Source organism: Varroa destructor, unplaced genomic scaffold (assembly GCF_002443255.2).
Source record: "Varroa destructor unplaced genomic scaffold, Vdes_3.0 BEIS01000001.1, whole genome shotgun sequence".
Lineage (NCBI taxonomy): Eukaryota > Metazoa > Arthropoda > Arachnida > Mesostigmata > Varroidae > Varroa > Varroa destructor.
Genome location: NW_019211454.1, coordinates 3,376,765 through 3,404,740, shown reverse-complemented (window position 1 = coordinate 3,404,740; position 27,976 = coordinate 3,376,765). Strand labels below are relative to the sequence as shown.

General features: G+C 39.4%; 2 protein-coding genes across 5 annotated transcripts; both read right to left on the bottom strand.

Moving 5' to 3' along the window:
• Nucleotides 1-103: 103 nt before the first annotated feature.
• Nucleotides 104-3,893, bottom strand: LOC111244130 (uncharacterized). 4 transcript variants are annotated; one of them, XM_022790856.2, is made up of 3 exons: nucleotides 3,165-3,893; nucleotides 1,538-2,253; nucleotides 104-1,170 (listed from the first exon to the last, which is right to left on the bottom strand). In XM_022790856.2, the coding sequence occupies exons 1-3, from the start codon at nucleotides 3,295-3,297 to the stop codon at nucleotides 907-909; spliced, it is 1,113 nt and encodes a 370-aa protein (XP_022646591.1). In that variant the 5' UTR covers nucleotides 3,298-3,893; the 3' UTR covers nucleotides 104-906. The 4 variants fall into 4 exon arrangements, with proteins under 4 accessions (XP_022646591.1, XP_022646583.1, XP_022646598.1 ...); XM_022790848.2 differs by having other exon boundaries at nucleotides 1,538-2,256; nucleotides 3,165-3,889; XM_022790863.2 differs by lacking the exon at nucleotides 3,165-3,893 and adding an exon at nucleotides 2,916-3,153 and having other exon boundaries at nucleotides 1,538-2,256.
• A 1,661-nt stretch (nucleotides 3,894-5,554) lies between these two features.
• Nucleotides 5,555-6,739, bottom strand: LOC111252126 (F-box only protein 42-like). The gene has a single exon (XM_022809602.2). The coding sequence runs from the start codon at nucleotides 6,737-6,739 to the stop codon at nucleotides 5,555-5,557; it is 1,185 nt and encodes a 394-aa protein (XP_022665337.1).
• Between the last annotated feature and the right edge of the window lie 21,237 nt (nucleotides 6,740-27,976).

The following is a 27,976-nucleotide window of genomic DNA, read 5'->3' as shown; positions in this document are numbered from 1 at the left end:
TATATTTTTATTTATAAGTAAAACAAAGAATCGCTTCGCTAAGCCAACATGCTAGTATTGCTATTATTTATTCCAACAGAAAATAAAAAATATAACACGAAAATGCGAACAACAAAAACAGTTATTTATTGCGAGACTCTCCTGCTACCTTTTGAGTATATATAACTACTTTCAACTGCTTTCATAACAGGGAAGTAGCCAATTTGCAATTTAATTTGCTGATCGACTTTTGAATCAGTTGTTAGGGCACTAAACAACTGGAGTGTTGCATGGTAGATGATTTGTCTTTTAAGTATCATTACTATTTTGATAATTATATTGCAGTTTTTCCCTTGGTAGGTGTGTGCTGCACATTTACATAGATGGATGCAAGAATTTGCAAACATATTTTATTAGCTATGCGGCTGTATAGCCTATATACTGATTATACACAACAAAGTGGCCGCTTGTTGTACAACAGTACGCGAGTCGTTCCCCCTATTACAACGTTAAGGATACCTAGTAACAAAGCGTATCATTATGAGGCCCTCTTGCCTACGACACACAACAGCATTCCAAAAAGATGGGAACTTCATAGATGTGTTGCTTAAATTTTATTAATAAAACTGCTTTCCAAGAGGCATCGATTTGTCTCTTCTATATTAACAACAATTGTTTTCCACCCTGTCATGCCTAGTGCAAGTACTTTTCTCGGCTTATTCTCCACGTTTCCCCAATGTAATACTACTGATGCATTTGGACTTAACAAATGTTATTATGATGCATTGATTACTGGTCCATTCGCTACGGTCGAGCCTTTCCCGTGGCAGTCTTAAATTGCAATGGTTTAATCTCACTCCATCCGTAAGTATGTTTTCTTTACAGCCGTTGCAGCTGTATTGAAACTGAGCGACGTTGCGAGAATTATTAAGTCGTAACTGCTAGTAAGTCCGCATGCTGACAGAAGGCGTGAGCCATAAAGAAACTAAACGTATAAATGGACAGATCACGTAAGAAGATCTCGAAACATGCTGTTAATGTTTGACCAAACTGCACTGATTTCCGTGATGCGCCCATGAATAAAAGAATACTAAAAGCAATTGACATTCGGGACCTGTTAAGCGGCACAGAATAAAAAATACACAATGAAATCGACAGAAGTTCCAAAAGGTAGAGAGGTGCAAACATGATCTGTAAAAGCAAAACGGACAAATTTTCTTATTAATGCTACTGCTGCCCGACAATATATTACTACACACAATTTATGAACCTCAAGCTGGTTCCTCCCTTACACACGACAAGATTTTGTTTTAACCTACTCTTGTTTATTAACTATACTCAACATCTGATTTCTATAGATTTTTCGAACTTGAAGTTTTGTCAAAATTTTACCAGCTAGAATATTACACCACCTTCACCATCATCGAATTTCTTTAGTCATGAATGCCACACCTGTTGTATCTTTTAGCCCACGAATGTATTCTTTTAAAAACAACGATTTTGTTAACTGACATCCCTGTTGCGCGGGGATGTTTTCCGCTACAATCAAGATACTTACCGCATAGTCTGCTGGTAAAACAGGTAACACGAATCTTGCCAGAACAGCCAAAACTGAAATGAACAAAGTCCTACGAAGATGGCAAGGATCCCACAGAACTTGATAACGTCTGCGAGCAATCTCACCGGCACTCTGTCGATCTGTTGCTGTACCACGACCCCCTATAGCCCTGTTCATATTTTGATCGGCTTCTGGAAGACCCAACCGACCCGCTAGGTTCGCTAACGTAACGAGAGGAGCCTCATCGTTATCCGTCAGATTAGAAAGTAGTTGTGCTAAAGGAGTATTTTCAAATTCTCCATCCGGTGGTAATCTGAAATTTGCACCTGTTTGAACCTGTTCCGCAGCTAGAATGTCTGCTGTTCCGTAGATATCTCCTCCAAATAGTTGTCGCTCGTCTGACGGTATGTCTGTAAAGTCCATGTTCGTGATCGGACTGTAATTTGACTGAACACGATCGACGCGATCGTTGGCTGGGGGAGAACCGATAATCAAAGTTTGTTCGATTGTTTTTCCTGGCAGTTGATAAATTCTTCCGTTATGCCCAGGACTGACTTCGGAGGTCTCAATGGTGTTAGACGACTTTCGACTAATAGCGTTCAACTGTGGGTTTAGTAGATTGTCGGCATCGGTAGATGTAACATTCGCAACAATCGCGATTGGAGGCTGTTCAGGTTGATCTGGCGCCAGAAAAGGTTTGTCATGGGAAACCCGATCTTCTAGAATTCAAGCGTACAAAAAAAGTAAGGACGTTATTCATCCTGTAAAGGTAAGCGTTTGTATACGATATGTTTGCTCTACGCATCACGCGACACAGAGCGCGTTGCGACGAACAAGACGACAGAGAACGCCCCTCGGCCATCTAAACCAATAGAATTGCTCTTGCTTTTTTGCTAAAATCCGCAAACTGAATTTAGATTATGATATCACAGCCTTAAAAGAAACACTGGATAGTATAAACTATATCCTAAGAGCACGCGGCAATTTATATAAAGTCTGTTAAGACTTTGTATTCCAAACGGTCTTCTAGTATCGATTCATTACAAGCCTTGTGAGTCTCGATTGCCGAAATGCCAGTATATACGACGATCTTTGATTTTTACATGTCCGGAAATAACCAGGTTTAATATTTAATGTTCAATGCTTGCTCTCACAGTGCTGAAATTTGCTTCCACTGTAAATCCAACAGCGAGAGTTACTCGATAACCTTAACGGAGGTGCCACAACCTAATGTAAACTAGCAAAATTTACTAACATAACAGAGCTTGTAGGCTTTGGATTTTTTGAATTAAAGGATCTTTACATTACTTAGTTGTTTAAAATAAAGCCGTTTCAATTGAACATAACTCAGTCTATAAATATCTCGTGCTACACATACCATTCACATGCCACATGTTCATCCGGTTTTAACCTAAATCGCATGTGCATACTTCATATATGCTGCTGGTAGTTTATGATAGCTCTGAATGGAGTTGTTCGGCGCGATCAGAGATGATCGAAACGCGAAGTGAAGTGTTCTAAACGACTAGTGGACACTGGCGAAACAAACTATAAGATACCCGCGATAGTTTTGTGAGACATATTGTACGATACTTCGCCGGTTCGCGTTGTTCTTCTGATCACTCACCTCCATTACTGAGTATAAGCTGGAGACGACTCTCTGAATTGGCGAGAATTCGTTGGCGGCGCAGTTCGCGCCGTCTTGCCGCTTCGTCAGCCATCGGCGTTGGTGGCAGCTTATGATTTTGCGCTTGCACCATAAACAATACAACTAAACGAATAGTAATAGTGCAGCCTTTAATATCAGTAATATAATGCTGCAATGTCAGCAGCTAACTCAATAAGTATTGACCAAATACGAGATATGGCCGTCGCCAGATCACAATTCAGGGTTCGTACCGCAGAAAGAATTGTTTGAGCTTGTTTAACGGAAAGATGCAGCTCCTTAATCTTTCGTTAGTTGAGTAATTTTGAATAAGAATCCATCTTGCTGCCGTCGTTTCCTTGTGTTCCGCACCGAATTAAAACATTTAATATAACATTCCCTCCTTCTGTAGCCACGATTCGATGTACACTTCACTTTAGGAACATTGCTTCACTAACAAATTAGTCGTTCTTAGCGAGATCGAAAGTGCACATCTAAGCTCGGTATGTTTCCGCTATCATCCATCAATGATAGTAATGATGTCTTTTTAAATAGATTCGGCAGCGCTACAGTCATTCACTGGGCAGACCAAGTCGTAGATGTAGCAGGCAAGCGGACATACGGTAAAATACGTTAAAAGCAGCGCAATGACAGAACGTTTTTCGGGATGGGGAGCGGCCGTCGAACTCACATCGCAGTAGAACACAATATAGACAAATGACGTCAGTCCCTTGCGCTCACTGTATTTTTGTATATATCTGCATTGCCCGCCTGCTGTCTATTGTGTCTCAGTTACGGTGTCTAAAAATAGCCTGTTTGTATATACCTGTTCACTTGTTCAACTGTATGTGCGTGTCTATGTCCGTCGGCTATAGTAAGGATTCACAGCAAAAATCGCACAGAGACTAAATGAGCCATTTGATGGCCATCGAGCTGCTAGACGTACTTCCTAATGTTTATTTTCAGCTGATGTTGAGCAGACGCTTGGCACGTTGCATCTGTGTTTGTCCCCGCTTGATGAAAGTCTGCATCTACCCTTCCATCGAGTAAGAGATTTAGTCTGCGGAGTGAGAGTACTGTGGAACAAAAATACATATATACTTCTCTTTGGGTGGGGCAAATGCTGCAACCAACGTCCCGGAGGCGGGGAATTCGTGTTTTATTATCGGGTTTCACTTGTGGATATGCTTAGTTAATCACTTTAGTTTTTAGTTGCTTAGTCGTATAACATGTTAGGCTAATGATATAACGTGGGCTATTATTTAATGCTGTGAAATGATGAGTTTTTATGTATTACAATCAACAATCGTTTTTTTTTTATTACATAGGTAACACACCCAAGTGCTACATATTATCAAAGATAAAATTAGTGCATGCCAATATTTACTCTTAATTAAATCCACTTGAGATTAGAATATTCATACAATAGATACTTTTCATGCTGAAACAACATCAATTTCTTTCGGTATGGACAACATTTAGTTCTCACGCAGAGTCAGCAACGCTTTAGGTCAACAACGCTTTAAGATACGAGGTGGAAAGTGTTTCTGCGGTTATGCTACCTGAGATACTTTTCTCTTTTACACAAGTGAGATTTTTCATATAATTTCTATATGGTCTCATTTTGCACTTACGCACAATAGTTGGCTGGGGTTCACATGGTTATACACGTACACACACACACATATATATATATATATATATATAATATATGTGTGTGTATAATAATAAAACTCACTTATTGTCGAAGAACACTGTAGATAAGAAGTGCTTTTAACTATTAACCCTCAGTTGATTTTTTAGTAGAGGCTTCAAAGTAAACATTTGCTAAGGCGTCGGTTTTAATTTAAAATTAGTTCATTATTTTCTTTAAAACAGTAAAGCATCATGTTCCCAACATGATAACTTGTTTTTATCCTACTTACTGTTTAACAGCTTCAGGGAGGTCGCTATCCAACTACTAGTATACAATCGCCGTAGATTTTGGTTGACTTTTGCGTACTGTTATTTTTTAATTTACCACATTTCGAGAACACATTTCAGTTGATACTACATTAGAAAAGTTTTCTTTGAATCTACCATGGTCCCTTTAGTTATAAAATTATTTTGGTGTAACAGCACGTGCTTTAAAGCTCGACTTTCGGCATGGTCGCCCCATCAACGCACTCTGATCAGATAGAGTTCTCTTTTTTCGATGCAGAATTGAATAACTTAGTGCAATTTTGTTACATTAGCTATGTACATAAAAAAATCAATCTCACTGTTTACGAACTCGAACTATTTAGTTCGCGCTTTCTGATTTTCGTCCTTAGAGGCCGATTTACCATTAGCTGTCGAGTCACGTAGCTTTCATGTGTTGAGCTGTGTGTGCTTTATATTGACTTTGCTGAGGAAGTATCGTCGGTTGCCATGTAAGTTGTGTACAGGGAATTACTTTCTGTTTTCCGTCCCTTGGAATCTTCACGAAGTCCTCCGAAAACAAGTATTTCGTACGGAGTTGCTAGGAGAGTGTATCCAGTGAGAACGCCACGAATCGCACAGGCACGGCTTGGCCTTAGCCATGTCAGTTGCCTATGATCAACCGCTTGGCTAAGATCAAGCATATGGAGGCTTGAAAATTTCTTGCGGCCATCTCTGTGACGGCAACAACGGTTTCCAACCTGACAGGAAGCATTTTCCGCTGGTGCCAGGCATACTGCAAGCCTGCCCATTCTAACGAGTTTTGATAAATGTTCAGCTTTTTTTGGCGCATGTTCCTCGTTGAACACCGAAAGCCGGGTCCATTTAAAGAAAACACCTATCTCCAGAAGCCAGGCTTCTTCTCCATGCCAGGTCGCCCCAATGTAAACAAGTTGATTTTCCGAGATCTTAATCTGGCACAGTGTTTCGAGTTCAATCGGTTGATCTCGGCAGATAGCAGTTTCCGAAGTCCATGTCAAAGACTCAAGGTCGAGGCAATGGATATCAGACATACCCGACGATGACTTCTTCGGATTGTAGTGGACGAGAACTGCCTGGGTCCCCATTACTGTAGGATTTGTGAGGAATCTGCACGGTGGTTTCGCTTTCTCGGTGATGCATGTCACCTGGTTTTTCTCTGTATCATAAAGTAACACGGAGCTGTCTGATTTGTCTTGATCCTGATCACTTTCATGGTCCCAACTAGGTCCAAGAAAGACAACAATTTTGTTTTCGAACTTGAAGAGCGCCTTTGCGTAAAGCTCCTGGGGCGCGAACGACAGTTTTGTCCATTTGCGCTCGACGAGGTCAAAGCTCCAGAAAATTTGATTTGATACGATGAACATTCGTTGGCCACAGATTGCTCCTCGATGATGCGCACAGCTCGGTGGGACAAGTTGCTCTGAAAATCGCCTATATTTCCAAAAATTGATGCGATCATTGCGAAATGAAACCTCGAAATTGCGACTTCTGTACTTGATTATATTACGGGTAGCTTGGCAGAACTTTTTAGAAACATAAATTGTATGAGGATAGTCCTCATAAGGATTCAAGTAGAAAAGAATTTTCTCAATAATTTCCAGCGGCAGCTTATCCATGGCTTATCCACTAAATACAGATTTTTGCACAAACTACTCAGTTATTTGTGTTTCGTGCTTTGGAAAGAAGAGACTTTCTTTTCGCACCAATGCCTTCACTTTGTGTAGCCTACATACACAAAAAATTCACACAGCAGTGTGGCACTGGTTAAGCTCTAGCGCCTGATTATCTTGCCACAGGTGCTTCGCTACGGTAGAGTTCAATTCGATGTTAGAATGTTCTCTATTCTTGTCGAAGACCGTACGTTCACGTCAAGTATACGAACGACCTGTGTTTCGAGCGAAGCATAGTGAGCATCGAGTGACGTTATGTCGATATGAACATTGAACTGGAACAACGACGACGACGCAGCCTTATTGGATTTTTTTCTACTCCAACATAGCTGGCACAGCCAGTGTAGTTGTAGCCACTTCGATGTGTACGAACTTTATCTCCGACTGGTCCGATTCTCACTGTGGCCGATGGCCCAATAGCGATGACTGGAGTCACCGAGTCGGCCAAAATGTACGTGGGCTGTGGCCTGACCCTTGCCAGCAGCTAGCTTGCTATTCAGAAGACAGTAAACGGTCAAGTATAATAAGACGACTGAAGTGAACTGAATTCTCAATGTATCAGCAGCTTTGTCAATCGGATGTTCGCATCTGTGGTGAGGTCGAATCAGATCTATGTTACACTAACTTCAGTATAGCATGCAACAAAGTAGTATTAGCGGCTGAGAAGTCTCTTTGCTAGTAAGCAACGATAAACTGCCAATATAGTAGTCTCGTCCAGATTTTCAGTTCACGTGTGAGAGGGGGCACTTAGCATGTGGACGTGGCAAACGAGCCGAAGCGATTCCCTTATGAGAGATGCGATAAACGTGAAGTCCAATTTTAGTGACCGCGTTATTTAGAAAATCGAAAATGTTACTACTGATAAACACATTTTTCTCCTCGAATCGTCGATATAATGTTCCTTACCACACTATCTAGCAGTATTTTGAACTAGTCTAATACAATGATCAACGTAGAATTGTTCCGGCCCTGTCTGGGATGACTTATCGCTTTCTTGATTATTAATTAGCCGTTGAAGATAAAGGTTTCGGTCGTTTTGAAAGAAAGCCAGCCAGCATGGAATTTCATCTGTTCGATACTAGCGTTGCGGTACATATGTTCCTAGCATGTTCAGTTATGTACTAGTAATATTTGAGAGCTGTAGAGATAATCTAAATTCAAGGTATAATGAAAAAACCTGTTCCTATAAATTATTATGTATTAACTTCAGTATCCAAACGCAGTCAAGAACTGTGCTAACCTGTAACAATGGTATTGTAGCCAGATATTGTGTCATATCTCTCTGCAAGATTTCACGAGGTAAGTCTAGCGGACATTATTGACAGGTGCTCGTGAATTGCTGAAAGCCTCGTCGAAGGCATTTTTCAAGGGTTCTTGCATTTACAAGCTAAATAGCATCGCTAGGATGAAGCGTCATCAATTTAATAGATAGATTAACGAAAAGCTGTCCTCCCGTTACTCGCAAAGTTAAAACACTTCTCACTGAACACTAACGATTTAAAAGTAAAAATCAAAATTTTAAAAAAATCAAAAAGAATACCAAACTCGTTCCTTACTGGTTTTTGTAAACATCGCACTCAAAAAAATAATGGATTATTTAACTCAGATGCGAGTATACTTATCCTTACGTGCATCACTATAAGCATATCTCTTTAGTCCTGAAAAACGCCAATAATTTTACAGATTCGATGCCCTGTAAATTGTCCGTTAAGATCAACTCAGTGTTATAAAACTAGATGCTAATTGATGGGGTCTTGCTATTTGCGAGTCGTGTCGGCATGCACCCTTTCTGCTATGCCCTTTAGCCGCTGTGTGCCGCAGATCCCCATGGGAGTACCTATCGGCAACTGGGTACGAAATGCCCCAATCTTATGAGGCTTCTTTATAATTCGTCTATTTGTCTTGAGGGCGACGTTAAGGAAAGGGGTAGGCAAAGTACCAAAAAATACTTGAAATGCATTGAATTTCAGGCCATACATGGTCAAGTAAGTGTTTTTCAAGCTTTAGTAGTTGGCTTGAAACCAGAAAAACAGGCCGGAAAAACTACTGTATATGCTTCTAGAGAAATAAAAAGAGCACATGTTTCACAAGAAATCTATAAGGCTTTAAGTCTGTTGCTTTTTAAGATTTAACTTTCGTATGTGAGTGCAATTTTTTCGTAGTAAAGCTATTTTGATATGTTTTGAAAAAATGAGTGGTACCTTAATTACTTTTTTGGCAAGCAACGAGACGCGTGCATATCTCATCGTAAAATGATTGAAAAGCTGTACATAGGCTGACTGAGAAGTGTCTAGTTTATCACAGAAAAAAGTACCCTTTGTGGCAAAAACCGTTTTATTTTCTCTCTGTGTTCTCAGCGACGCCCCCATCTCTTTAATTTATTGTCCAAATAGTAGTTAAGACGTGGTTGGTTTGTAAGGAACACGTTTGACGACAATCGCTGTTCTCCAAGCGAAGCAGAACAGAAGAAAGTCGCTGGTGGCCATATCTGGTGAATACGGCGGATGAACAACCAACCCACCCAAACCCCGATTCGTGGATTTTTTTCGTGGCAATTACTGCTGCGGACAAACGCGACGCTCAATACGCAGGTAGATTGCTAATGCTTAAACCTTCAGTTAATACATGACAGACATGAGATGTTTACTGCCGCCGCTATCTCTTTAGCCTTGTTCAGAAACTTTTGCTATTTTGTTGCAGTTTTTGGTCGTTCCACATACGCATCATTAAGCATGCTCGTTAAGCCAGGTCTAAATTTAGCTGCCTGCATTTCTCGTGCCCATCCCAGTTCAGTTCATATAGGCGCGTTAATTTTCAAAAAGGGGGGCTCGGCATATAATTTTTCTATGTTTACAGGTATATCGAGTGATACAAACAGCTATTAAACAACCACTGAGCATCCAACGTGACTGAAATTTTTATAAATATTTCTTAATGAATGCACAGTTATACTACGGAAATATTTTCGACGAGTAAGACCATCTTTTCGTTGAGGCTAGAAACTTTTCAGACTACGTTGCTGTAAATTAAAGGCGCGAGAAAGGGAAATGGAATAGAGTAGTTTATACAATAAGTAGCGAAGTACAGGTTGTGTTCGAAGTTGAACATTTAGTTTTTTTCCAAAAACTATGGCTAAAATACCAGTAAGTGAATACAACCTAGTGATTTATAGATTAATTAAAATGGTTATTGGATTTTATGTGAGAGAAATGCTTACTAATAACAGATATTAACAGGTATTATTGTTTATTTTCGCATTAAAAAATTAAGTCGAAGGTACACCTAAAAGTTCTTTCTAGGGCGATTCCGGCACGTTCAGTGAAGCTCAAGAAGCTTCACTATCATTCAGAAAAAGACATCAAAAATACATTCGGAGATACATTGAACTTTTGAACTTATGTCAAGTAGCGATCTCTTATAACGACTTACCTTTTTTGCCACTGCGTGCAACAGAGTCCTTTAATGTAGATTTTTCAATTGTCCGAAAAAAGGAACAGCATCTAAATACGTCGATAACGATACGTTTAAAAATAAAATACGTATCATCATATACGCCTAGTTTGCTTGTTTCTAACTTTATTTCTTGGTTTTTTCGCACTGGTTGTGTAGTATATTATGTGGAACCAGTGACCTCTAGCTTAATCCCAACTACATAATAAACAGCAGCTACAAAAAACGACACCTGAGTCTAATATAATTATGGAAGAGTATAAATCTGGTAAATGAAAAAGCAAACGATATGAGTATTAGTTTACAAAAAAAAAACCAGCGACCTTTCTAACACTCTAGTGTTAGCTCCGCATTACGTGAGCATTCGTACGCCCAACCCATTATGTGAGAACACTCATATTTTGTTATGTTTATTTTTCTGTGTTCTAGAATTAGATAGGCTTACCCAACGAGTGCTCGTTTACCATTTCGGTAGCGTTCTGGACGATGTGTGTATGTTATAATAAAAGATTCAACTGAATAAGTACAGTACAATTCGTGTTGTCTATGGGGATGTTGCCCGAACTTTGGTGCTTTCTACATGTATGCACACTTTGTTTGGTTCTAACTTAAACAGCCTTTTAGGTTCATACAATTTGATACTGATAAAGATATTTACGCCAGAAGTGCGTAAGGCCAACCAACCCTGCGCCGAACTTCTACTTATTCAAGTATGGTTATCTCTTAATACGCTTAAGTTTCATTAATACAGAGCCTTCATACCCTCATCTATAATTCTATGTCTATGGAAGTAAATTTGTATCAGTTAATAATATTTAATAGCAAAATTATAGCAAGAATCATGTAGATAGCAGGCGTTGCTTCTCGTTTTAAAAGGATATCTAAGCCTAAAAAAAAAAAATCGCTACGACTCTAGCTAGAGTTTAATGTTTCCCACGCCAATTTCTTGTGAATTTTTTCTTTACAGAACTATAGTTTATTTCCCTGATCTCTTGAATATCCTTGAATTTTAGATCGCAACATGATTATATTCCCATATATATAATACTAATATTAAAATGGAAAGTAACAAAGAGTAGACAAAATCTGTAGTGCAGCATATAGCCATGACCATCATAGAATTAATACGAATCTTACCACAATTTGTCCTTTAATTACTCATAAAACTTTAATTTTCCAACGAACTCGTTCACCTATTGCTTGTCTTGCTGCAGCACGAAAAAATCGATTGATGGTAGCCATTTACCCTCATAAAGTTATGCGCATTTACTGGTGAGGACAGCTTTACTAGTATCCTACTACGTCCTGTTGGCCCGGTTTCGTTGTCTATAAAATGAAGGCATTCTTAAAACAAGCAATGATATCCCAAAGTTACATAAGATTTATCTTCTTCTGATCGCAGTTGATCATTTCATATAAATGGACCATATGCACGGATATATAACTAAGATTTAAATGGCTATATGCTTTGTTTTGCACATAATGCGAAATCAGGGCGAGTGCTTCGAATCAACAATTAAGGATTTCGCCAAGTCTGATCATATTCATATGGTAGAGGTCGTCATCACCGACTACCCCGTGACATGCATATGTCGCATATTGAAGTCCTTCAAGTGACTGAATATGACCGGACATGTGGCACGGGCATTCAAACATACGCACGTATATATATATATATATAGATCGATTCTCGTGGCTGTGCGTCTATGACGGCCAAATACGTAAAAGACATTTAAGCAGTATCAGCAACGAGTTATTGGCTCATTGCCGCAGCAATAATACTAGCACTAATAATGATCCGAATAGTGACCATCATCATGATATGGGCCCACTCCTGTGAAGGAATAGTTGGGCGAAACGTTACCATCGAGCTGAACTACATACGTTACCATAGAATAATAAAGAAGACGTGTGATCATCTAATCCATCCTCTTACTGCCACCCTTCCAGGCAAATTGCCCATTAATCTGTGGCTTTTCAATTCACCGTTCCAAAGTATAACTTGCTAGCCACACACGTTGTTATAATTTCTTTACAAGGCCGAAAAAGTCGTTTCTAGCTGGAAACATACCAGCCTTCCCAGCCACGTTGGTACAGATAACGCATGCAGCTACTCGGGGCTTCTGAAGTTGATCTGCAGGATCATCTTACCATACGATGTCATGACATCCCCCCGTCTCGGCGAAATTACATAGTAAATGTCAACGGGAATTCGGCAAAATCACTTATGAACGTAAATAGATGAAAATAATAATGCTATTACACTGTCAGATAGCTTTTTGTTCTTGATTAGTTGAGTAACAATATTTATTTTTACAATATGTGTGAGCTGATCGAGAGCAGTTTCTAACAGCAAACTGAGAATAGGCTTAAAGCCAGCTGCTTTTAACCGCTCTGGATGCATCTTGCGCTTGCGCAAACTTGGCAGTGAGCCCTCACGTTTGTATCGGTGTATGAATTATCAGATTATCTTATGAATAGTTCATAAATTTAGGAGGAAGAAGTATTATGTAAACAAAAACACTGTTTAATATTTGTTTTAATGCCTAACTCTAAAAAACAAGTCAGTTGGGTGCGAATCCGTTGATGGTGAATGGTTTGAAGATTTCCTTAAATAATATCTTACCTATGTTCCTGACATACGCTTAGACATCATTGTATTGTGTTTTCCCGTGTCAGCTCCTTAAGATCAAACCGGACGAAATATAGTGCTCAGACTTGTCAGACACAAATCATCCGGGACATCTGTTTCTCTGCCCAGTTCAATATTTTACCTAGGAAAACATGCAAAATCACCAGACAACGTCTAAACAAATCGAGATCACTCAAACATCTCTATCTAGCTGTTCAGCGATAACAACAGTAGCGTTATCCTGACGCGCCGGCCGTGCATAGTACGGTATACCAGCACGAAGTGTGACTCGTAGAATATTACGCGTGCGAATGCTGAGATACGGCAAGCCTGTTATTTATATCGCGCCACATTTGAACAGTCACCTCAAAGAACACTTTTAGAAACCGAAAAATTATTCGAAACCATCTCGCCGTAGGACTTGGCAACTGACCTGACTATTTTATTATGGGCTTGTTTGAGTCTATTATTTTATTGGGCACCGGCTGCTGAGGTTGAGCAATGATGTATGCTGATATTCGAAGAACAAATAGTTTGCTCAGTCAGTTAATCTCCGTTTTGGTACTTTGCCCTCTTAGAGGCAACTCAAAAGCAAAAAGTAAATTGGCCGCAGTTGAGACAGACGCTGTGGTTGGTACAAAGCCTCTAACAGTAGCAACACTTGACGCTGAGATTGTTGAGTACAATGACGACTATTACGTATAGTTATAAACGAACAAAGCTGTGTCGTATGGCTGTTGTCACTTGTACATCAGCCGGGGGTTAGAAAACTTGCAGCTCCTGAAGAGCTCATACTATTTATTCTGGTGCTCTACGAGCTTTCGGTTGAATTTTTGCAAACCTCGTTTGATTTTTACCGTTTTCGCATTAGGCTTAGAAGTATTCAAGTAGTAGTTATTGAGTAGGGTCCTTAAAGTATACACGAATTAAGCGTACTGATGCTTATCATACACCAAGTGACAGCAAGAAATGTGACTCAGTGTATTAATTCATTCAATATGACAGCAATTAAGCGATATTTTTAAATAGATTTTGAGCTGATAGCTATACTTTTGAGATGAGTTTAAAAACGATTATTTTTATATTAATTACATTACTTAGAATGAATGTAAACTTATCTAAGAAAACGTACGTTCATCTGTCCCTCTTCGTAAATTACTTTTGTGATTCTTTTCTCTGAAATTCGGTATCAGTGAAAAACACCTTTTTTTTTTTTGGAAAATATTAAAAGGCTTTATTTTAAATAAAGGACGCTCAAGCTCTAGTTTTAATAGATTTTAGGATACTTGACAAAATCACATATTCGGACATTAAAATCACTCAAAATACTTGAGGATACCTCTTAGTTGGCTAGTAGTCTTTTTGGGCTAAATTATTTATTCGTGGTAGATATTTCGACAGAATAACGTTGGGTTAGAAGTGTTTGAACAGCGCGGTCGGTGCCCGGGGTTTTTTATGTATGTTTTTTTAAAATAAATCAACCGTGCTTTTGCCTAAGCCATTTCAGCTTCTGACGAAAAGAATCAAAGTCACCGCTCACTAGTTGATATTCATGACATGCAACTATTGCAAGCGTGCAGGTATTTGAGTTGCTTCTGATAGAAGTCCTACATTGCGATTTTACAAGAAATAACTTGCATATCGAAAACGATTTATACAGTAAGCACAAAATTACGTGGCACAATAGGAGGCTACCGAACTTTCATGTTGTCCAATACCTAAAAGAAAATTTTTTTTTTTTTTTTAATAAATTTCTGACCAAAAATAACATAGGCTTCTTTAACATTAAAAAAAACCTTTGCGGAAACTTTAATATCTGGCTAAAGGCACAAGCTTTTTTTCGAGCATCGTCAGCAACAAAAAATTATGGCAGTTGCTTACACTAATCATTGTTGTACTTTTCTACAAACTACAGATAATATGTAAAACTAGAAAAAAAATACATTTAATTTGATCCGATTTGTGCCATCCCTGAACTGTGAAGGTTACATCCGCCTGTTTTAATAATTTTCTAAATTTAGCTGTACTCCAAATGAGGAACAGACGAGCCTTAGTATAACTGGTGTAACTTCTCTAAGGACATATATGGACGTTTTGCCCCGATTGAATCGACCTATAAAAAGTCACAGGGTGTCAGACGAAGAAACTGCTCGAACGAAATGAGGACCAGCCATCGCGCTTCGATTATAAAAAAGCAGTTAGTTGGTAGGCACAAATGATTTTTCCTGCAAAAGCATTAACAGTTGGAGCTAAAAGCAGCTTGATTCAAAGAAGCGGCCAACTGTTCAAGTCAGCTGATCTGAGAGTATCTGAATAGCCCGAAGGAATTTTTACTTGTTAGATCAATCAATTTCCATGCATCTTTGTCAATATACAGATGCATGGAAAATGTTCGAATAGCAGCACCGGTTGTCTGGAACTATTTACATTATGAGCCGTTAGCCTCAATTCATTTTTATGATGCTCACATGCGTACCCTTCGAAGTTCGCCTTCTATAGTAAACGTGGTTACAGGGATGTGTCCTTTGAACCTAGCTCCCAGTTAATTTTGAATATGGAAGCTCGAACACATCGTGACGAGAGGAGCAGCCACGAGACTGTTGAAAGCATTGACCCAGGAAAACTCTTCACCTTGCTCGGGGCGCCTTTGATGCTCGTTTTATTCTTTTTCGAAACAGAATCGTCAGTGATTGTGAGAGATATGCAAGCGTTTATATTGTCCCTCACCGAGCTACAGGACGATCCCTGTTATTCTTAAATAACTGCCACCGACACCGCTAACGGCGAAGATACAGGTGCACTACGATAGAATCCCCATGTCATAAAGATGCGATGTGTGTGATGTTAGTGATATGATTATTATCATCAAATCTGCCAACGATTTATACACTCTAACTGAACAGTGAGCCAATCACGTATTTGCGAGATCATTTGGTGCTTCCTGAAACCTTTAGAAAGATATTTTTAATAGGATTAAATATTCTATCTCCTTTGCGTCGCGTCAACGACCTCCACCAGCCACGGGCCAATCCGTTGACTGCTACAACAAGTTACAACAATGTCGATTTGTTACTGCTGTTACCACTCGTAATAGTGGGCTGTGCCGTATAATGTCACTTTTGGTCTATTTCCGTTTGTATGTAGCGAATGCAAGTACAGACGTACCCTATAAAGGTATACATGACCACTTGTCAGATATGTGACAAGCCTACTTGACTGCTCGTCAGTCAGAGTCGTAGGTAAGAAAGCCATTCCTACTGTAGCTTATCTAATTCTTAGCGCAAATAGTGTGTTATAAGTTGAGCTGTCGACTCATAGATAAAAGGCGCTCAAGGCCAATAGAAAAAAACTGAGCCGTACTACACTATGTGAGCGTATCATAAAGCGACTAAGTTTTCAACATGTCTCCTAATATTTTTTTGTTATGTAGAATTGAAGAGCCAACTGCCACTAATTCAAGTTACGCGCCAATTTGTCGCTTTTTGCTATTGTAGCTATTGTTAATTGTTTGTCAGTTATAGATATTACTTATGAATAGATCAATATCACTAAACTGTTGGTCAGCCTGAAAATGTCGTACTGATGCTGAAGGAAACAGACGCGCAGGGCGGGTGAGCTTCGTCCTAGAACTGAGCCTCGTCGCAAGAGGTCACTACTTTTGAGGAGCTTCGTACGCACACCAGAGGTCTCTGGTCTCGCATCGTGCCCTTTCAAACGTTTTCAGCCTAAAGGGCTTTTTATGTTCACAACAGAGATTCGAATCGAGATTAAGAGCTTGCAGAGTCATTATGCATTTTTTAGGGACAAGGTACGCGACAATCAACTCATTTCATTGCGCTCACTAAACATGCAACTGTGACATAAAATCTACGCGCATTTAACTGACGGCACTAATTGAAGCTGGACGTATCAAAGTCCAACTAGAGTATTCTGACCGCTTAACGATTTGTCTAGCTACTTTTGTGCGATTCCGTCACACAACTTAAGTGGCCCTGTATCTTTTTAAAAAATGTAATTTTTTATTTAATAGTAATTTCTCATTCAGATTCGGATAGGATGAAGGCGTCCATGAAACGAACAATGTTCAATACGTAAAATACACTAGTTGTATTCAGTTAACGCGGATCGTTTCATCTGGAGAGGGACTGACTGGAGAGGCTGGTCCTCGGGTATCTACGGGTGAAGACTATGGGAGAAAATCATGCGACAGAGACGCTACAGTAGTACGGCTAAATAGCTAAAATCTCCTGTAAGAAACTTAAATTAAAGCTCACCTAAAGATTTAGCTGCTTCTTTTCTGACACCCAAATCTCCGAAATAAGCCAAGAAATTGCTCACCTAGCTAAGTAAAACTTCAATGCGGTTTTATGCTGTTTTGGGATGAAATCTTATTGTTAGATAAAATCGTCCTAGTGAAAACAATGTAGTATGTAGAAATCTGGGCCGATGCCTAGCGGCGTGGCTGGCTCTAAATTGTAAGGTCTCACCATACTATATATACACATATATATATATAATTTAATCGAACGTGTGTTAGGGTTAGATTATCAATAGCGGTAAGTACGACCTAAAACATACGTTGTCCAATGAAGGGAAGTGTTGTTAAAGTTAGATGATGAACAGATGACAGAGTTTATCGCTCCTGGTTTACAGCATACACACGTATAATAGTAACTCATATGAGAAGTATAATTAAATACGCCTTGTTACTTTATTTGGAGAGTATTCAAGTTCATCTTCTACATAGGCTTCAACTGAGGGTGTGTAAGGGCCTTTTCACACTATATTTAATTAAGATATATATATATATATATTAATTTTATAGTATCTCTTATCAATACCATACCTAGCCCCTTGCATATGGTTGTCCATTTTATAGTCCATCCCCATTAATGTACTAGCAAGTGTCTATTCAGTTCAGTGTGTAGGTACAACATAAATACTGTACATTTTTTGTTCGATTTTTAATAACAAACCACATTTATTTACGGATATCTATGTAAATATTCAAGTCACAATGTTAGGGTAAATAGAATTGCTCTCTAGGAGATAAACCATTCGTTTTTATTTGTCGTTGCTAGGTGACGTGTTTTTTTCTCTGTTATCCTTACAACAAACAACGAATTTAGAAGGGTACGTGATTCATAGACGATAAAATAATTAAACTTGCCTATTACTCACAGTCACAACTTCGAACCATTTTAAGTGCTTATGGTAACTTTGGCAATGTTTTGGTACAATCTGCACGACGATTTCAATATCGATGGTTAGCTGCCTTTGTTCTGCAATATAGAGTTCATGTTCGGACTTTTCTAGCTAGGTTTTGAAGCGGAACCCGAGTGACAGCAGTGCTAATAAGGTTATAAGACTTGCAAAGTCTTCTGAAGGTGTCGGAGGTATCAGTTCGCTTTTAGCTTGCAGAAATGCAAAGATCAGAAAGATGACTGTAGGGTACAGAGAGCCTACGGCGATAATCGATTATCAAAAATAATCCAAGAGTATCGAATAGGATTATGCAACTGAGCACAGCTGACTTTATACCATGAATTTCGTCGTTCTTCACGACTTCCCGTAGCTCATCTTAATTTGAAGCTACGGACGCTTGTTTGTTTCGAAGCAAATAATCACTGTAACAACAGCGTTCAAAGTTATTACTGTTCATTTCACTAGCCCATATCCTTCTGAATCTGATCGGCTGAATTCCTAATTCAACCCCTTGATCCTTAAGTTATTTATTGAGTTAGCTCGATTCAGCCATTTTGAAAGTAGCACGCAGTTGCAAAGTAAAGAATTTGTTCGCCTACCGACGGACCACTGTGACCGCATGGACGAATCGTTGCTCAGTCCTGATTTTAGGTTAGGTACTTGTGGTGTATGGTTAAGTAAATTGTACTATAGCTGCAGCACAGAAAAATAGCGATTGGCTTGGACACTGCAATGCTTTTTAAGTGATATTGGCTTGCGATCCTTTCAACCTAAAAAAAAAATAGACTTACCCTTTCAAGGATATCCACCTTTTATCAGAATTCCCCTCTCCAGCTCGATAGGTGCCAAACGTTTATACTAGCCAGCCCTTGATACAACGAACAGGATCAGTTTTTGGTAGTTTGTATTGCTATATGTATTGACAACATTTTTGTTTCTGTAATTGTTACCGCTGCTTCTGTGCCTAGTGTAGAGTCGTATAGGAAGACAGGTAACTGGTGGCAACTTGCGTTTAGACTTTAGACTACTCCACAGCATTAGTCATGCCTCTTGAGCATCATCGATACAGAATGAGAAGTTGATCATGACTGAGCAGCACGCGGCAAATTCTTTCTCGGTTTTCTTTTCGTTACTTTTTACCGTCTTCCTGCTCGAAAAAACGCCACTTTTTCCAGCGTTACTCTCCAACAAGTGTGGCTGCTACAACTATAGCTACATACAAACGCTGCGTAAGGATAAGGCGTGCGAAACGTGGCAACAGTAATTGGGCTGGACGGAGTAACGATGATACCGACGGTTTCTTACTGACTGCTTCTCGACAAAAGCGACTAACCACTATTCCCATCAGCTGCTGCAGGCCGCCACGGATGCTACTACTGCTCCAGCCAGCTATGCAGTAGAACCCTGTTACAGCGGCAGCCTTTGGCCCCCGCAGACTTTTCTACCGATTTGGTTTCAACGACCAACTAGTCTGCCGCGTTTCCAGCGCGTGGACTCAACATACTGTCTGTTTGCATACTGTTTGCCTGATCGAGAAGCCAAGCACGCGTTCGAAACAATCGTAGCCTCCAGAGGTAGAGTAAAGTAATGACAAGCGCGACACCAGGCTTGTAGAACCTTTTTTGAGAGACAGGTCGAAGCAGATATGGAAGACTACCACCATTTATGAAAGAGTCGTGCTATCGCAACGGGCGAATTTTTTTTACCGCTCGACAAGGCAACGGAAAATATCGCGTCCTATTCAATAGATCAAGCGACAGTCACACAGTTGGACATGTTATTGCCGCACAGCTTTGTAAGGTCTAAAGAAGAGAAGAGGTAGGCCCTGCGTGTATGCGGACTGCAAACCGAAACGAACGAAGAATCCTGTGACAGATAGGGCATTTCACTGCCATGCCTCTCCACCGTTAGTCAATGCTTTACAGATGCGGGGGGGGGGTCAAAGGACTTAAGGGCGGAAACCTAACGATTTGATGCGCTCGTCACTGTGCTGTTAATCGGAAACAGAAATCCAGATGATATAATCGGATATTCCATAACTGCCTTCCTCTGCTCGAGACAAATAGAATTCGAAGGCGCGTAAAATTCATTGACAACCCAGGCAATAGAGAACGACATCAACCCTTAACAGATGTGGGCGCTTAGACACATCTGTGGAACGCCTCTTCGCAGCTAATCTCTGAAGGAGACAACAACATCCGGCTATTGTTTACGTAATTTATATTTGAACACGACCTTTAATCGGCGTGTTGGAAAAGGAAAGGACGTACAACAAATTACAGTTTACTGGTCATTACTTCGAATGGGTAGTAAGAAATCTAGTATTTTTTCTTATATAGGCGGGCTCAATATTCGATCAGATTGGAAATTAACCTGTAAAAGGACTTCCTAGTGGCTTCAGTAATAACAAGGCAAATTCTGCCAAGATGAACCCGCTTTGCAGAATAGCTTCTACTAACAGCGTACTTAAAGCGATCGAGGCCGATTTTTCATCTTAAAATATACCGAGTTTAAGTAAATCAAGGCTTCAATGCACACACATTGCATGCACGCCCGTGCATGTTATCTGGCGTTCTATAGTAGATGATTACTGTTATGCATGCATGAGGTCATCAGAAGTACTATTGAAAAGTCGCTTAAGCATTTGAGATTATAAAGGAGTGTAGTTCAATTTACTAATAGTTTACGAATTTAACTTAATAATGGCGCACTTATTACATTCAGAATTGATCTATTGTGAAGACTAATAGACAAATTCGTCGTGGTAAATTTAGTATCTGATTTTAGAGACATTGAACGAGTACAGATAACTCGTCTTGTTACCTTTTCTAATATGGCCACCCAATGTGCTAACCTTTTACCAAACTCAATTGCAATGTCCATCAAGACATATCCTGATCGAAATGTCCTAGTCTAACAGACAAAAAATAAATTTTCATAATTTGGTAGAAAATCGCTCACATAAGCAACACAACAGAAGACATCAGAAATTCTCTTCATCCTTATTTACATTTTATTTATTCAGGGAGTTCACGAAATAGTTCTAATATGGTCACATTTAATCGCATGACCCGGCATGACAACAGATTAATAACTGTGTCACGAATGATTATTTTTGGAGCACCGATGAACGCACTATTACGTAAGTTATTTATTTTAATTTGAAAGAATTATCTTCATATCTGTATATATGGTTTACTAACTAGATTGCATGAACTCGCTGTGTTATTGGCCGTTCAATGATATCTTTGAGAAGCCTAGGCGCTACTTCCTAAGCCTCCCGTTGTTCTGTCGGGGGGTTTATCCTACATCAATGATTCGTAATTGAAGCCTTACGATTTATTTTGCTGCGGCTGATTTTCAGCCTTTGCTCCCTGTATATTGGGTATTACATCGACGCGACACCACAACTAGATCCACTTCGATCCTCCGCCAAAATCTGCGAAGAGCGGGCTTGCACTGCAGTGTCTCGGCTCTGATGTCATGTACAATGTCCTATGTTCGTTTTCATCGGTTGTGGGTTATATCTGTTTTGTCAGTGACCCACGATGCCTGTACCCCTCACGAACGAAGAGATTTGCGGGACGTGTTGTTTGTGGCCATAATAACCGCTACCGTTCTCATTTTCTGGAAGTATTTAGCGATGCTTTAGTGCTCTGCGCACCACCGACTTAGTATAGCCGGATTGTGTAAGACCGCCTTATTTACGGTACTACAAACTCATTTGCATCGAAATGTTCCACCCAACGAAACTTCAACCCCCTCCAGGCAAACACAAGTCGGGTTAAAAGCCGGCGGGCCCTTGGTACATGCTAGTATAACCCTTAAGCAGATGAAAAGGAATTTTGGATAGTTCCACACCAGTATCTGGTCTTGTATTTACTTTATTTGTTTGCTGGTTGCAATGCCTTCATTGTGGAGTTTTGTGTTAACGGTCCTCTAGTTCCCATGACGTTCCAGTATTTCAGTAAACCGTCCACTTGATCCCCGTATATCGTAATTAGCTCGTCTCTTATTAACTCAAATCCCCTACATTTCCGGAACGTGCGAGTCGTATCTTCTTTAAGTGCAAAAGGTACAGATGCTATTTTCTGTTTTAATCATTCTGTACTCGGACACCCCAAAGAAGCCATATCCGCTTAGCATTTTGGCTAAATAGAAAGTTAAATTATTGTTTCGTGTGGACGTTTGTACCTAAAATTATGTTTTTAATGACTGTTTTAATTACCGCTTTTGTAGTATTTTGTAGATAAACCCAGGCTTCTTGCCACTTGTTAAGTGTAGCTTCGCGTAGGACAACCATTTGGTGCGTTCCTATTTGAAGGTTTCTGGCAATAGTGGTCCTCAAAAGACACCGTTCTGAATGTCCTAGCTGCTGTGACTTGAGTTTACTGAATTTTTTTTCTAACGGGCCATTCTTCATACTGCGCTAATCGCGATGAAGTCAACAACGGTACACTCCTTGTCCTGGAAGGGGCTAAGTGAAGTTAATGCTTTGTTACCTTTTCTTTTATTATATCTATACTGTTATCCATTTAAATTTGCAATTCAGATCCGTCTCTTCCTATAATTACTGAGCCAAAATGGACCAACCTTGCAGATTTGCTCAGATTGCCGTCAGGTCATCCGCAAAGGCCTATAAAGCCGTTTTTCTCGAGTATGTCCAGCTCTTAATATTATCATCAACTATCATAACGGTACGATTTGCATGCTTATCCCTTGTTATGGCGTCGTGCACCGCGTATCTTTGTCTTCAGTAACCTAGACAGGGTCTCATAGACATAGATCTTATCAACATAGACAAATTTTTTTTCTCACCTTTTTCGGGATACTCTGCCAGGGGATGGTATTGAAAGCGTTGCAAATATCGTGGATGATCGTTTCATAAATCGCACAGGTGTTCGTTCATGTGTAGTTGATTGTTATGTTGATAAAAGCCTCTGGGTTCAGTTTGCCCTGGTGGGCTGGGTCTGTGTTTTCCTAATCCAGGACGCAGGTCGTCAAATTGCAAGATTTGGGTTATGGTTTGTAATCAATTATGCTAAAGGTAATTCAATTGAATACACTAATATAGCTTATACGGGAAGTGAATATGCATGTAAGGACTACTGCAATTTTAGCTGAAGCAACTAAGATAGGTCCGGCCCTCATACAACACTTTAAAAATGCATCTCAGTTTTACTTGAGCATCGAAAATGGTTAATGTTGAAGTTTTATATGCAACAGAACGGTCATATATATTATACAAAGGACAACTGCTCTTTTAACCAACTGTAAGCCCATATAGTTACTGGCTCTGGCGGCTTCCTACTACCAAAAAGCCGTGAAGTGCGCGCGCGCGCGCGCGCTCGGCCCTGCAGCTAAACAACCTTTCTTCATGCATGTACCTCACTGATATTGTCCCATTGCTTCCGAGGCACTTTCGAATAATGGCATAGTTCATTTTGTGACTAAAATACTATATAACAATAGCTTGCTGCTTTTACACACGCACAAATAAACACGTATATAATCAGTGGGTTGATTGGCTTTCTTCGATGTGACAGAATGAAACAACTATGTTATGGGTTTAAGCATGGTAATCTTTATATCCTTTCATGCTGGTTAACCGTGAAAAGGGCCGTTTGACCTTATAAGGCATTGGCCAAAGCTTAACATCTTTTATGACAGTTTGCGTGTGTCACGTACCTACCAAATAAAATAAAGCATACATACGAATAAAAGGGATGTACATTTATGAAAAGTTATTTGAAATACACAAAAACAGAGAACGGGCTCTTATCGAATTCCCACGAGCTTCTACGTTTGACAATTTCGAAAACAGCCCTTCCATTTTACATTCAGCGTATAATAAGAGCGGCAGAAATACAAGGAATAGCGTCGAAAGCTATGATTAGAAAAGCACGTTTGATTAGAAGTGTCGATGCTTCACGCGATCGAGGTGCACTAACTCAGGATAATACCTATTAATACGCACCTCTAAACTAATCAAAGGTGTAATTCGATTGAGGTAAAATTTAGATGCACGCGTTAGTAAAATAATTAGCCTGAAATGATAACCAGACGCTATTTACATGCGTCTCGTAGGTCTTTGCCCAATAAGCTGACCATAATAAAAGATCGCGTCATCTTACAACAGGCCTGTTTTTCATATTCAGTCAATTTTTACTCACTACCTGCGCGTACGGACCAATGATCTTAATGAACAGAAATCAAATATATTGCATAAACGCTAATAAAAACTCGAAAAGCGCTGTTCGTGCCTGATTAAAAACGGGGCATTTCGTTTCGGCATAGCTTGCAACTGGACAGAGACAGTAAAAAGTAAGAATTTCATCGTTTCATTACACTAACGAGATCTATTAATCATATTTTATCGCAATCGAGACTCGTAGCTTAGGTGTACAAAAAAAGTCACACTGTGGGCAAAGCCATCGCATGCCGCCTTTCATTTAGACAGGTATGGAACAGCATAAGTAACATTTTACCATAGAGTTTCCTAAGCCTTTTAGATGGGATTGCAGCTAGAGCTCAGTTGGTTTGGAGTGTTCGTAAGAATTCTGTATTCGTAAAAGAAAAATGGCTAGTCTATGAGAGTCATCTAATGCATTACAGATCTCCTACACTGTGGACAATTCGTGCAGTGGTCCTATCAACTACAGATCGCTTGGAAACGCCCTTCAGATATATATGGCTTAAAAACAAACAGAACATAATATATTTCTAAATTATCACTAGTATTAGCACCATGTTGTTTACTTGTACACGCCCGATTACTACATCATTCAACGATGGATCCTCAATCAGTTGCTGATCAAGACTAACACATTATTATTATCTTTACTAATTGTACGGTACTTCACCTATACGGAGAAAAAAATTCGGTAGACGTAAAATTCTACAGAGCAGAAAAATAAGAACCTTACTTAAATCTAATTAATTATTTTTTCTGGTAGCTGATATTTCGAACAGTATCGGAATACTGCAGATCTCTAGATATCGAGACATTCATTTCTAGGTTTTGCTCGAATTCGTTTTTGATGTATTCAGCTTTACGAGGATTAATAATAATAACGATCGATGTTACGCTTGTCAAACCGGCCTCATTGCAATGTTGTGAGTCTGCTTCCGATGGCTAACCCGAGTCGTCCCTAACCGGAAAAAGTCGAACGAAGACCCATTCAGAGCCACCGTAATTAGGCAGGTGTTCCATCAGTGCATTTATGTATTTTTTAGGGTTCGTAAATTTGAAGAATCTTAGCAAAGTCTCTAGCCTTCATTCACCCATAATTGTCTTATCATTACGGCCTGGGCTCTGTCCGGACAGTATCTGTGCCACTCGTTATAATTTCACGGTATTACCTTGAACACAGTCATTTTGGGAAGTTTTAAAGCTCAACACACACGCCCGCACACACGTTAACTTCGGGCTTACGAGAAAAAGATTTGCGTTCTTCTACAATTACGTGCAGCTTTTATACGAGCGAGAGCATCACTAATAGGGATTTGTATGTGTTCGTGCGTATGGTAACATTATATTTTTAATTTCTTTACGCTACGAACATGTTAGAGTTTGCTATTTCTACGGACTTTAGGTCATCCATCTCTCGAATAGACCATTACTCTTAACCCAGTGAACAAGTGTAGCAAAATGGCCGTCCTACTAGTCAGATGTAGTACAAAAATGCGGAGCACACCTTTTGGCGAAAAAGGCCTAACAGGCACCGATAGACCGATGGCCTCCGACTGTGGGAAACACATGCTAGACCTTCATTTAAAGAACGTGTCAGCCTAAAATAGATCATATCAACTGTACTAATTAGACAAGAATTTCTCCATAGAACAGCAAGGCTCTTCCACAAATAGAAGGAGTCTCCTAGCGCCTGTTATAATTACTACCAGGCCGCACAATCATAGGTTAAACGGAAGTCTTTTAGCCACTTTAAAGTGCTAGAAGAAGTTTATACTTATTCGACAACATCGAAGATTTATGAGTGACTTTTTTTTAATGATTACCAAAAAACTGCTAAACTTTGTTAAATGTGGCACTTAACGCTTCCGACGGAATATTAATAAATTAGGATAGCCAAAAACACCCAAATTAAAAAGTAATCTTAGAAGTCTATATTTTATTATTTTTGTGAGTGTATGTATACAATTAAAATATTGTTTCCAATTTTAATCAAAAAAGTAACCTTCTTTTATAGTAACTAGGACAATTTTCCTAGATTATCAAGAAGAGTCGCCTTACAACCGTTGCTACACCACGTGTACCTTGAGGATTAGTGAATCCAGTTCGAAGATTTGTAACTCTACTAGAGAAACTCGTTCGAACATGCCAGTGAGACTAATATTGTATCTCAACTTATTTTCAAAAAAAAAACGGTGTCCATGGTTTGTGGCAGCGTGCGGAACCAGGAGTGATGTTTGTTCCGGAAACATTATGGTACTAGATCCCCTCTTATTTTCAGCGAGCACTGATAGGTAGAATTCTGTTCGAGACTAAAGCCTCTTAAATGAAGCCAAGAAATTGGAAAATCGTAAACACAATTGCAGCATCGTAGTTCCGATAGATCGATTCAAAGAAGTAGCCCGTTACTGTTGTGGGATCCAGGGGAGCTATCTTGAAAGCTCACAGCACTCTTCTACAAAGTTCATTAAAAACTATTTACAAAAGGTGCCTTTCAAAAAGAAATTATTGACTTAGGTAACGTTACTTTCTCTTTTGTTAGTGCATATACAACCTTGGCCCTTACAACCGGAGTAACTACAATAGCCGCACTTATTCAGATCAATCGATTATAACTAAAGGAAATAGAGGACATTAAATAAGGCAAAAACATGATATCTAATAGGACTACTACATTGTTTATTAAATATGTTCAATGATAGTATCTTTTCGTCCTACTCATGGTGGTTGGTGGTCCCTGTATTCATATTGATCCATCTTCGGCGTACATTTTTACCCTTTTCGTTGCTGTAGAATTAGAATAAAAAGAATTACTTATTATTTCACATATTACGCTCCATTAATTTATAGGATCGTACAGACAAAAAAGTCAGTAATCGTTGTGCTCGTCTCTTGCGTTTAAACATAGCTAACAATCGATGTATTATTGTATAAAGTAACCTAGACACGCCTTTGTTGATTCTTCTTTTGTGTTCCATTAACCTACGTTTTTTTTTATTCCAGACGTTTCTCATTGCCTTTGGCGATCAAACCTTACTGGCTGTCGGTTCGTACTCGACAGGTGCGCGCCTTTTGCAGAAAACTAACGTGGTACTACTCTACACGGTTTTTCTTTGGTGTACTACGTCGGCATTACTCCAGACAATCGACGACGAAGCGAACCGTGTATATTTTCCACATTCTAACTTAAGACGGTGCTACTTTTCGCATCTATAAGCCTGCAGCAAACACTCGAATCCACTAAATTTAATATCATTAATATTCCTTTAAACCAAACAAATGATATTGTATTTTCCCGATTGGGAAATAATCCCCGCTTAGCTGAGGTCGTTTTTCACCAACGGGGACAATACCAATAATAGGAAGAATTTCTGTTAAACTGTAGTATATAGGGAGTACTATATATAAGCATTTATTTGCTCATTTAAATTAAAACAGCTTAAATTAGCTGCGAGCTAACCAAAGCTGAGTGGTGATGGTCATCATATGCTTCTAGGTAAGTTAATATAATCTCAGAGTTTGAGTTTATGAGAGTAAAGATAATAATGATCCCCAAACAATCATACTTTACTAAGACTACTAAAATGTGGGTGCTAACGAAGTGAATGAATGGGTCCGCGATAGTGGAGTAACAGTATCTGCCCTGGATACGTTTTTTTTTTCGTATTTCCAAAGATTGTTTAATCTATTCGTCGTCTATGAGTAA

Coding starts and splice junctions, on each gene's coding strand:
- LOC111244130 (XM_022790848.2), bottom strand. CDS start 3,297: ATGGTGCAAGCGCAAAATCATAAGCTGCCACCAACGCCGATGGCTGAC. Junction 2,257..3,164: donor GCTTATACTCAGTAATGGAG/GTGAGTGATCAG, acceptor CTTGAATTCTAG/AAGATCGGGTTTCCCATGAC. Junction 1,171..1,537: donor TTTTACCAGCAGACTATGCG/GTAAGTATCTTG, acceptor TTGCTTTTACAG/ATCATGTTTGCACCTCTCTA.
- LOC111252126 (XM_022809602.2), bottom strand. CDS start 6,739: ATGGATAAGCTGCCGCTGGAAATTATTGAGAAAATTCTTTTCTACTTG.